The sequence below is a fragment of the Nannospalax galili genome, unplaced genomic scaffold (genome assembly GCF_000622305.1).
Source record: "Nannospalax galili isolate Female #2095 unplaced genomic scaffold, S.galili_v1.0 scaffold1331, whole genome shotgun sequence".
Taxonomy (NCBI): Eukaryota; Metazoa; Chordata; class Mammalia; order Rodentia; family Spalacidae; genus Nannospalax; species Nannospalax galili.
In genome coordinates, this window is record NW_008330679.1 from 1,501,231 (window position 1) to 1,513,791 (window position 12,561).

The window sequence follows — 12,561 nt, forward strand, 5'->3', positions numbered from 1 at the left end:
CTTGCCTCCACTCTTCCTGGCAAGTTCATCTATACTGCTACTGCTCCATTCCTTCACTGATAATTAGAACCAATTTCTTCAGGCTTCCAATGTGCATTGAAGACCTCCAGGAATCTTCCAGGCCTTTAGTACTAGGTTGGGACTGCAGCAACATCAAGCCTTGTTGACTAAGTAACAGCTAGATTCTCAGTCTCTCCAGTGTGAGACAGCTATTTTTGGGCTACCGGATTGTTATCACGTAAACCAATCTAATATATTCCCTTTTAAAATATATTCATTCTATTAGTTCTGTTCTTCTAGAGAAGCCTAATACAACATCTAATGGTCACCTTAACATTAACAAGATCAAAACCTCTCCTAGGTTCTATAATAAACATTTCAAAAACCACTATTACTTCTTATCTGTCTTGCCCTCCCTTATCAATATACAGGAAATTTCATTCTTCCTGTTTCATAGGTCATCCAGACTCTTCTATCTTGGTGATTCAACTCTTAGGACATACCCAGAATACTCAAAAGGGTGCCTCAGTGGTACAGTGCATATTTAAAATGGATGAAGGCCATGGGTTTGATCTACAGAGACCACACTTTTTTTAAATTTTATGTGTACGAGTGTATTGTCTGCATGTATGTGAGTGCACCCAAGTCGTGCAATCCCACAGAGATCAGAAGAGGGCTTCGGATTCCCCTGGAACTCAAGTTAAGGACAGTTCATAGCTGCTATGTGGGTGCTGAGAATCGAACCTGGGACCTCTGCAAAAGCAGTCAGTGCTCTTAACTGCTGAGCCATCTCTCCAGCCCCTCCAGTGACCACATTTTTAAAAATTAAATTAAATTAAAAAGTCAGACATGGTGGCAAAGATCCAGGCCAGCTGGGGTTACAAATAGGCTGTCTCCAAAAAAACAAAAAACCACAAGGAGGTACTATTATTAGTATTCTGTGTCTACTAATGAGGAAGTAAGATCAAGAGCTAAATAAACTTACATGCTATACAGCTAGTAAGTGGTAAAACTTGCTTCCTGCATCTATTAAATGAGATTAAGTTATAAATGTAATATTTTACAAAATATTCAGCACATAAAGTACTTAACATTAATAGAATGCTTATGTGTGAAACTTTAATCTAGCTTCTCTCTCTCTCTCTGTTATATACACACACATCTCGATCACTCACCACCTTACTTTTTTTTCATTTTATATGTATATGTGTGTGCCTTTATGTATATATGTGCACCATGTACATACAGGTGCCAGCAGAGGCTAAAAGACAGCATCAGATTTCTTGGCACTGGAGTTACAGAGGTATGGCAGTAGTAAGTTGCCACACAGTTGCTGGGAACCTGAACCTGGGACCTCTGCAAAAGCAGTAATTGCTCTTAACTGCTAAAACCATCTCTCCAGTCCCTCCACTTTATTTTGAGACAGAATCTCTCACTGAATCTGGATCTCATTAATGCAACTAGGCTGGCTACAGAGAGCTCCAGAGATCCACCTGTCTCTATCTGCCCCTCCAGTGCTGGGATTTGAGAAGCACACTATTGTGTCCAGCATTCTATATGCCTGCTAAGGATCCTAACTCAAGTCCTCATGCTTGTGTGGTAAGTACTTTACTAAGTGAGGCATCTCCCCACCTTCTAATCTAGGTTCTTTACGCATAATTATTCATTTAACTCTCCCATTGTTTAATAAGTATTTGCTATTATCATCAGTTTTATTATTATCAGGACATTAAATTTTAACTCAGTGGAACCATATAAAAGATGCTGTGGAAGAAATTATGTGCTTTTAATCTTCAGAAAAATGAAAACACATGCCTCAAACCATGTTTTTGGGTTTTGCTTTGTTTTGTTTTTTATTTTATTTTATGTGTATGAGCGTATTGCCTGCATGTATGTGAGTGCACCCGTGCTGTGCAATGCCGCGGAGGTCAGAACCCAGGTCCTCAGCAGGAGCAGTCAGTGCTCTTAACCTCTGAGCCATCTCTCTAGCCCCCAAACCATGTTTTTAAAATTAGCACTGAAACCAAATTAAAATCAACTGAATTCATATAGACACACAAATCACTAAGTGTGCAAACTTGTAATTCTAAAAAGCAAGTTATCTAACATTCAAAGACAAAAATAATCACAGACTTTTCTCAAAAAAGAAAATGTGTTGCCCCTCCCAAATAATCTGGATGCTACTCCAGGTTGTACCATACCATGCTTATTACATTTTTCCACTATAAGTTAAAAATTACCTAAGGATGCAGGTAACAGAACTCAGTAGTACAGCACTTGCCTAGCATGAACAAGCAAGGCCCCAGGTTTGATCCTCAGCAGACGAAAAACTGTTTTTAAATCGGGATTACAGTTGAGATTTCTAACCTTTAAACTTATTCATTTATAGCAATTACTACTAAAATCATAAAGTTTATGTAATGTAAACATCCTCTGCTTCAAAAGTCAATCTTGTTGCCAAAAATACATTTTAAAATTACTACACATTTGAGGAACTAAAATTCCAACTCTTAGAATTTAAGTAAAAACCACAGGAATTGTGAATATTAGATATCATTTCTTCAGCTCAATGTTGGGGTTTTTTTAAAAGATTTATTTTTTAATTACAAGTGTGTGTATATGTGCAGGTATCTATAGAAGCCAAAAGAGGGTGTCAGATCCTCTAGAGCTGGAGTTTCAGACAGTTGTAAGCTGCCTGACCTAAGTGCTAGGATCTGAATTCAGATCCTCTGCAACAAGAGTAAATGCTCTTAACCAATGAGCCATCCCTCCAGCCCAGCATTTTGCTTTTAACCTTTAGCTCAATGTATACTCATTTTTATTAATAATAAAGATATGAAAGATTTTAACAACAAACTTCTAAAACTTACGGTGCAATAATGGCTCTAGCAGGTCTTTTTGTAGATTGTACTTGTGAAAGCCAACCTTCTAGTTGGGCATTCAGCTGCGGTCCTATAAAAACACAAAGAACAAACTACAATCAGCAAAGCAATGTATTACAGATAAGTATACACATTACAAAGCCCTCGATGAACATACAAAGATTAAAATTTGGGGGGGAGGGAGTTCTTTTTGAGACAGGGTCTCCCTGTTGCCTCAGCTGACCTGGAACTCTCCATGTAGACTAGGCTGGCCTTGAACTCACAGAGATCCGCCTGCTTCTGCCTTTGCATGTGCCACCACACCTGGCTGATTAAAATATCTTAACGGGCAATAGAATCATCAGTCTACACGTTAAAGTTTCAATTTATCAAGTTGTAGGTCTCCAACAAGGACCAGGCTGAATATTAAGTAAATTTCTTTTGTTCATTTACTTCTTACAAGTATCTTCATTATAGATCAGGAACAATTTGCAATCTGAGGTAACATTCAAACAAAATACAACAGGAAGCAGAATGGTCTGCATAAATGGAATATAAGTGAGTATTTCATAGCAAAAACCTCACCTGTACTTGCTCAATGTAATGATATCTATGTTAGGTAAAAACTCCTACTCGAAGTTCCTCTTCTATCCATTCCATTCCCTTAGCCCTCTGATCAAGCTAATAACCAATAACTGTATCACCTCAAAAGTGAAATTTCAAACAACTACCTCTCTTCACTTCCTATCTTTCCAGTTTACTTCTAGAAATCTATGGGCTCCAATAGATCCTGCAACTTTCTCTATTGTCCTTCAGCCTTATTGTTCACTTCTTGCCTAGCTATGGGTGCAATATTCCATCATCATAATTATTTCCTTTTCTTCCACATCACTGTTCTACTCCGCTTATTCCATTAAACATAGTGCATGGTGGCACACACCTTTAGTCCCTGCACTCAGAAGGCAGTGGCAAGTGGATCTCTGTGGGTTCGAGGCCAGCCTGGTCTACATAGGGAGTTCCAGGCCAGGTAGGGCTACAGAGAGACCCTGTCTCAAAAAGACAAAAAAAAAAAAAAAAAAAAAATCGCCAGGCATCGTGGCACACACCTTTAATCCCAGCACTCAGGAGGCAGAGGCAGGTGGATCTCTGTGAGTTCAAGACCAGCCTGGTCTACATAGTGAGTTCCAGGACAGCTGGAGCTACAGGGAGACCCTGTCTCAAAAAAACCAAAAAAATAAAAATTAAAAAAAACTTTCTATTTAACAGAATATCTCTATCTGAACAGCTGAATGAAACTAAAGAAGACAAGTACTTCAAAGCAAACATGAGGACCTGAGTTCAAATCCCTAGAACCCACATAAAGCTGGGCACAGTAGGGGCTGGAGAGATGGTTCAGTTGTTAAGAACACTGGTTGTTCTTGCAGAAGACCCAAGTTTGAATCCCAGCACCCACATGGCAGCTAACAACTGTCAGTAACTCCAGTTCCAAGGGATCTGATGGCCTCTTCTGTCCTCCAAAGGCATTGCACGACACGGGTACACTTACCTACATGCAGGCAATATACTCATACACATAAAAATAAATAAAATATTTTTTTTAATTTTTTAAAAAGCTGGGCACAGAGTTTTACACACCGGACTTTCTGTTTAAATTTTTTTAATTTATTATTTTATTCATTTTATGTACATGAGTACCTTGCCTGCATGTTCATAAGTGCACCCACGTCATGCAATGCCCTCAGAGGCCAGAAGATGGTGTTGGATTCCCTGAAACTGTAGTCATGGACAATTGTTAGCCACCATGTGGGTGCTGGGAACCAAACCTGAGACCTCTGCAAGAGCAGCCAGTGCTCTAAATTGCCAAGCCAAAAATCTCTGGCCCCTCTACTTAAATTTTTAATTTGTAAGTCCAGCACTGCCACAACAAGATGGAAGGTACAGAGAGAAGAAATCCTGAAAACTTGCAGGTCAGCTAGCCTGTGCATCCAAGGGTGAACAACAGAGAAAATCAGTCTCATACAAGGTAGAAGGTAAGAACTAATGCCCAAGATTGTACTACACACACACACACACACACACACACACACACACACACACCACATATACGTGTATATACATCATATAATTAACAAATAAACAAACGGTAATAGTGTATGGTTAAATTTTTTTTTTCATTTTTTTTTATTTTTTTAAGACAGGGTCTCCCTGTAGCCCCAGCTGTCCTGGAACTCATTATGTAGACGAGGCTGGCCTTGAACTCACAGAGATCTTCCTGCCTCTGCCTCCCAAGTGCTGGGATTAAAGGCAGGCACCACCACACCTGGCTAAATTTTAATTTTTAATTATAATAAGAAACTTTAGTACTTCCAGAAATTTCAGATCCCTACCAATGTTGAGAAATCATACCACATTAGTAAACTTGGTGTCTCAACTTTAACCCAAAGAATTATACCTTCCTCTTTCACAATAAGCCTCAAAAACCTCCTTCACTCCTTTCTCACTTCCTTTAGGAAACAGTCCTTTTCATTCATTCAGACAACTAGATATAGAGCAGTAATCTTTGTTTGTCCAGGATTTGCCCAAGCTCAGCACTAACAGTCCTGTATCCTGGAAGCTGCTCAGTCCGTAGCAAACCTGAATATTAGTTATTCTGTGTTCAGAAGAGAACTACTTAATCTTTCCATCACTTAATGTGCTTTCCTTTCTTTTTCAACAAATGGTATTTACTCCTACCAAGTCATACATATTGCTACTACCTTGGAATCCATTATGTTTTACTTACTCAAAAATTCTGCTCCCACAACTGTTTCTAATCTCCTATATCAGCCATCCCTTTGGACTGTCCTTTACCACTAATATGCAAACATATCACTGAAAATTTTCTCTCAACTATTTCTCTGCCATACTTTGCAGCAAATATCTATGAAGGGATAATCTTATTTCCTTCTCACTATCTACCCATTCTCTCAGCCTCTGGCTGAAACAGAAACTTCCTCCCTACTGGCTAGCTTTCACAGTGCTAGAAAGTGCTATGCAGCTGCTATGAGGGAAAATCAACAGTCTTACTCTGCTGTGTACCTATGTGATAAGAGTGTTAACTGATGTACTACTGGCATGACAGCTATGGGAGTAACCAACCACTTTCTGATTGAATTTAAGGAAGGCCTCATTCAGAGGAGAGAATTCATACCTGAGTACCGTAAACCTAGAGAGAAGTCCATGGCTGAGGAGGTCAAAGAACCTTGTGGGGAAACTACTACTGCTGTTCCCAGCACCCACTTGGTGGCTACCAACTGTCCATATGCACTTACATACATGCAAGCAAAATACGTAAAAAATTTTTTAAAGTAAAATAATTTTTTTCAAAGAAAAAAGAACAACACAAGGCCAGGAAATGTGGCATATGTCTTTAATCCCAGGCTTGGAGGCAGAAAGAGGCAGATCTATATGAGATCAAGGCCAGTCTGGTCTACATATCGAGTTCCAGGCCAGCTGGAACTGCAGGTGTGATAGCCTGAACTACTCCATTTAGTATAAGACCACCATCTTGATGAGCTCTTAGACCCTGCCCTGGCCTGGGCCAGAAGTTCCAGGAAGGGTTTAACTTCAGAGCAGTTCTAGGAAAAATTAACCATAGAAAATATCCCCATAAAAACCAGAAATATCTCAGTTAAAAGTTTTATGGCTTTTATAACTGCTTCCCTAATGCTTATCTGCTTGCATACCCTCAGGAACACATTATTCTTGTAAAATCTTGTCACCTTGTCTATCAAGATACAGTTTTTTCCTTTAAAAGCAGTCAGGGCTGCATTCTCTAAATCCTGACCCAAAGAGTACAGTCAGTGGCCAGCTAAATAAAATTCAGCTAATTTGGAACACCTGGAGTCTGAGTGGTCCTTCCCAGCAGTTTAGACACTGTAACATTTGGAGGTCCCACTGAGATACTGAGAAAGGAGACCCAGACTCAGAGCAAACTTCTCAGGGGAGAAGTCCTTGCAATTCTCAAGGCCTATGGAAGCCCCAGGGTGTTGCTCACCTGGGGTCCAACCCAATTCAGGGGAGAAGTCTTTGCAACTCTTTTTTTTTTTTTTGGTCTTTTTGAGACAGGGTCTCCCTGTAGCCCCAGCTGTCCTGGAACTCACCATGTAGACCAGGCTGGCCTCAAACTCACAGAGATCTGCCTGCCTCTGCCTCCTGAGTGCTGGGATTAAAGGTATGCGCCACCACACCCAGGCAGTCTTTGCAACTCTTAAGGCCCTCAGGAGCCCCACAGTGTTGCCTTTCACAAAATCTCAAGTTTCTAAATTTATAAAATGAAAATAAAATCAGCCAATCGTGAGAAACGTCTGGAATCGCTTTGATAAATTCCTGGTCTGGTCTGGACATGGGGGAAATAAGAGGGAGATCGGCCACAGTAGGAGCCACCACAATCCTCTTGTAAAATAAATCACCAAAATGAGTATTTTCAACATTTCCTCCTACTCTTTAAAGTGTTATTCAGTTCTGGGGCTGGAGAGATGGCTCAGCAGTTAAGAGCACTGACTGCTCTTACGGAGGACCCAGGCTCAATTCCCAGCACCTACATGGCGGATAAGAACCATCCTTAACTCCAATTCCAGGGGAATACAAAGCCCTCTTCTGACCTCTGCAGCATTGCATGACATGGGTGCACTCACAAACATGCAGGCAATACACTCATACACATAAAATTAAATAAAATACTAAAAAAATAAAGTGTTATTCAGTTCTATAAGCCTACTTTTGACACTCAAAATATAGTATGTTTCCCATAATTATAAACTTTTCCAAAGACATTTTTTATGGCTACATAATTCATCATGTAAATGGATCATGATTTTTTGAACATTCGTAAAAACTATCTGGGTTGTTCTAATTTTGGTACTATTGTAAGCAATTCTGCAATGTGTATCTCTTTTATTTTTAAACTGGTTAAGTCAATTTATTAAATAGCTGACTTAGGCATCCACAATGGTGACTTCCACCTCTACTCCTGGCTCAATACTAATGGAAGTAATCTGCTTAACAATCTCAGGACTGTGCAGGTCAACGAGCCACTTGTGGATTCTCATCTGGAAAGGATCCCATGTCTTGAAACCTTCACCAAGAGGTTTTTCTTGTAGTGATTAGCAATGTCTTAGTTGGCATGCAAACCAGACCTTTTTCACTTTCAGCACACACCTTCTCCAGGGACTTCAAGTTGGGGCTAGTCAGAGTGATTTGAATTCCCCTCCATGGACAGCTCCACAAGTGTCTTTTCAGTATCTGGCACAGTCAGGACAATATGACAGCCAGCAGCAGCCACAGCCAAGTCTCAGAAAAGTGTGTATCTCTATTTATAAAGCTTTTCTATATTCAAAAAATTGTTTCTTTGTGATATTCTCAGAGGAACACTTACTATATAAATCATTATAGAATTTGAGGGAGTCTCATTATGTAGCCCTGGCTGGTATGGAACTCACTATATAGACTACACTGGCCTCAAACTCACAGACATCTGCCTGCCTCAGCCTCAAGAGTGCTATGATTAAAGGCATGCACCACCACAACCAGCCCCTTCATAAGATTTTTTCTTAAATATTTTATTATTTTTATTTTATGTGTATGAGTGTATTGCCTGCATGTATGTGAGTGCACCCATGTCGTGCAATGCCGTGGAGGTCAGAAGAGGGCTTTGGATTTCCCTGGAACTGGAGTTAAGGACGGTTCATAGCCACCATGTAGGTGCTGGGAATCGAACCCGGGTCCTCTGCAAGAGCAGTCAGTGCTCTTAACTGCTGAGCCATCTCTCCAGCCCCTAGATTTTAATATATTCAAATTGTTATCCAAAATTGAATTCACTCATCATCATACACTACAAATAACAACACCTGCTTCACCATAACCTTACTCACTTCAAAATATTTTAAAGGATCAAGGCATTTGACCACTGTCCTCATTTGATGAACATTAAAATTTAACATATTTGTATTTCAAGATAAACATTCTGAAGTTTTAAATAAAAGCAGCTTTAATTTCTATGAAAAAAGTATTTTGGTTCCAGAGATATTCACTACAATCACTGAATCATGCAATAGCAACATGGCACTTGAGTCTTCTTGCCAGACACAAGCTATACTTTACCAAAACTCAGAGAACTATCAGTCTTAAAAACAAGTCAGTTTCAACCCCAATCATATCCACTGTATTATGCTGCTGTTTTAAATTATCTAGAGTCTTAAGATTTTGACAAGTTCCTGCCATTAAACCTTTTAAATTAACATGGTATATGATTTGTTCCTTTTACAAAATCATAAATCTTATTTGTGGATTAGTCAAAGGGTGGCCTGCACATTAGAATCACCATTATGTTTACCTCAGAAAAATCCCTAAGTCTTGCCACAGAGTTGTGTCATAATGACCTCAAGGGATGGTGCCAGAAATTTTTAACAAGCTCTCCAGGTGACTCTGATACACATTAAAATATGAAGCACACAAATTTTTTTTTTTTTAAAAAAAAAAGCATACTGCCAAAAGGGAGTTGTTTATTTGCAAATGATATAAATGACTTTAGCTAAGATAGCTGGAAAGTTAATGACTGAAATTTTTTTGTGAAATTTTATTTGTAACTCATAAATTACATATCTATAAATTAACAATAAATAAGCCTATGAATTTTACCTCCAAACTACTTTGAATTCATAAGTAACCTGTACTATTTCTCAAAATTTACACATTCAACTTAATGTTTTGTGGAGGATTTCTTTAGGGGATGTTGTACAGTGAGGGTTTTTTGGTCTTGAGACAAGGTCTCCCTGTACCCTCAGCTGGCCTTGAACTATGTAGATAAGGCTGGCCTTAATCTCACAGAGATCTGCCTGCCTCTACCACCCATATGACACCATACCCAGCAATAATACAGTTTTGTAAGGCTTTCATTTTAGGGGCTGGAAAGATGGTTAAGAGCACTGGCTACTCTTGCAGAAACCCAGGTTCAATTCCCAGCACCCATATTGTTCATAACTCCAGTTCCAGGGGAATTAAATGCCCTCTTCTGACCATGGGTATTGCATAACACAGGTACACTTACATACGTGAAGGCAATAAATACACATAAAATAAAGAATAAATAAAATAGGAGCTAGAGTGATGGCTCAGTGGTTAAGAACACTGACTGTTCTTACAGAAGACCTGGGTTCGAATCCCAGAACCCAAATAGCAGCTAACAACTGTCCATAACTCCAGTTCCGGGGGATTCAACAGCCTCTTCTGTCCTCCTCAGGCACTGCACGACAGACACAGGTATACTTACCTACATGCAGGCAATACACACATATACATAAAATAAATATTTTTTTAAAAGAAGAAAATAATTTTTAAAAAATTTTATGTCAAGCTGGACGTGGTGGTGCACGCCTTTAATCCCAGCACTTGGGAGGCAGAGACAGATGGATCTCTGTGAGTTCAAGGCCAGCATGGTCTACATAGTGAGTTCCAGGCCAGCTGAGGCTACAGGGAGACCTTGTCTCAAAAAGACAAAAAAAAAAAATTTATGTCTCCCAAATAATTGTGATGGGAAAATGAGCTTAATCCTTAGAAAGTACTTGGTACCCAAATTCAAAATTTCTTGAATCTTGTGATTTAGTCCAGAATCTCATGAGAATGTCAGTATCCATTACCAAAACTCCCCAACCATTCTTCATGTTTTGATGTATAAGTCCATGTTTACCCTCAGACACAAGGTCAAATGACTGAATGAATGAGATATGAATCAGAGTCATATAAGGCAACCACCTATACAGTGACACAAATACTTAAAGTTAGGTCCATGATTAGCAGTTCCTTAATGCAGATCTGAACAGAAATCATTAAATTCCAATTTTTGCCAGCATTGCTTTTTTTCTGTGTTGCTTTGGGTTGCAGCTAGCCAGTTGGTACCAGTCAAATGACAAAATAAGTGGCTGAAGAGAAGGCTTGGTGGTTAAGAGCACTTGCTGCTCTCCCAAGGACCTAAGGTCAGTTCCTAGCACCCACTTCAAGTGACTCACAGTTACTTGTAACACCAGCTCCAGGGAATCCAACACCCTCTTCTGACCTCCATGGTCATCCACACACATGAAGTATACACCCACACACATAATTTTAAAAAATAATAAAATAATTTTTAAAATAAGTTTATCTTACTGGAAAGAATCAAGACTAATTTTTCCCACAAGATAGTGTTTCTCATGGAACTGCTAAAAAATAAAAGCTTTGGTTACCTCCACAAGGCCTGCACAAGATCAAACCAACAAAATCAGTCAACATTCTAGCAGGCAGCACTATCTGGACTCAGTGGATTACAAAAAAAAAAGGAAAAGGAGAGGAGGGAGGAAAGAGGAGGGAGGAGAGAAGAGGAGGAAGAGGAGAAGGAAGAAGAGAAGGAAGAGGAGGAGAGGAAGAAGAGGAAGAGGAGGAGAAAGAAGAGCAGGAGGAGGAGGAAGGGGAGTGGGAGGGAGGAAGGGGGAAGGGAAGGAAGAGAAGGGGAAGAGGAGGAGCAGCCAGTGCTCTCGATTGCTGAGCCGTCTCTCCAGGCCGATGAGGCAAAATTTTATGGACCTCTATAGAAGCTCTTTTCTTTGGGGAGAAGATGACGTATAAAAAAGGTATACTGCCAGGCGTGGTGGTGCACACCTTTAGTCCCAGCACTTGGGAGGCAGAGGCAGGCAGATCTCTATGAGTTCAAGCTCAGTCTGGTCTACATAGAGAGTTCCAGCTACAGAGAGACCCTGTCTCAAAAAACAAAAACAAAAACAAAAAAGGTATACGATGGAGGCTGGAGAGATGGCTCAGCAGTTAAGAGCACTGACTGCTCTTGCAGAGGACCCGGGTTCAATTCCCAGCACCCACATGGCAGCTACGAACTGTCCTAACTCCAATTCCAGGGGAATCCGGAAGCCCTCTTCTGACCTCCGAGGCATTGCATGACACAGGTGCACTCACATACATGCAGGTAATGCACTCATACACATAAAAATAATAAATATTTTTTAAAAGGTACACTATGTTACCATTTTTGTGTGTACATATATATCATACATAATTATGCAAGGTTTGTATTTATGTAGAATATCTCTAGACAAGCATGAAAGAAATGCATAACAGTGACATCACCTGAGAAAGAACTAAAAGGGAATTTGTACTATCTTACTGCTTAAGTAAGATAGAAAAACAGAAACAGTAAAATAGTACAAATTCCCTATCTTTTGTATTTTCGCTGTGTACCATTTATTACTTATCTAAAAGGTAAGTTTAAAAAAAAAATAAGACTATGGGGTTGGAGAGATGGGTCAGCAGTTAAGAGCACTGGCTGCTCTTGCAGGGGACCCAGATTCAAATCCAAGCACCCACATGGCACCTAAAAACCAACCATAACTCCAGTTCTAGGAGATCCAATACCCTCTTTTGTCTTCCATGGGCACTACACAACACAGGTATACTTAAATACATGCAGGCATAACACTCATACACATAAAAATAAAAATAAATTATTTAAAAAGACTAGTCGGGGCTGGAGAGATGGCTCAGCAGTTAAAAGCACTGACTGCTCTTGCAGAGGACCCAGGTTCAATTCCCAGCACCCACAAGGCGGCTACAAACCATCCTTAACTCCAGTTTCAGGGGAATCCGAAGCCCTCTTCTGACCTCCTCAGCATTGCATGAC

The 12,561-nt window shown here is 39.8% G+C and overlaps 1 protein-coding gene across 4 annotated transcripts in view; it reads right to left on the minus strand.

The window, feature by feature from the left end:
- Positions 1-12,561, minus strand: part of Memo1 (mediator of cell motility 1) — a 114,200-nt gene that overhangs the window by 59,992 nt on the left and 41,647 nt on the right. For all 4 annotated transcript variants that reach the window (XM_008851028.2, XM_008851016.3, XM_008851007.3 and 1 more), the window contains one exon: positions 2,871-2,952. In XM_008851028.2, coding sequence (XP_008849250.1) covers positions 2,871-2,952 — 82 coding nt within the window. The remainder of the gene's footprint in view (positions 1-2,870; positions 2,953-12,561) is intronic.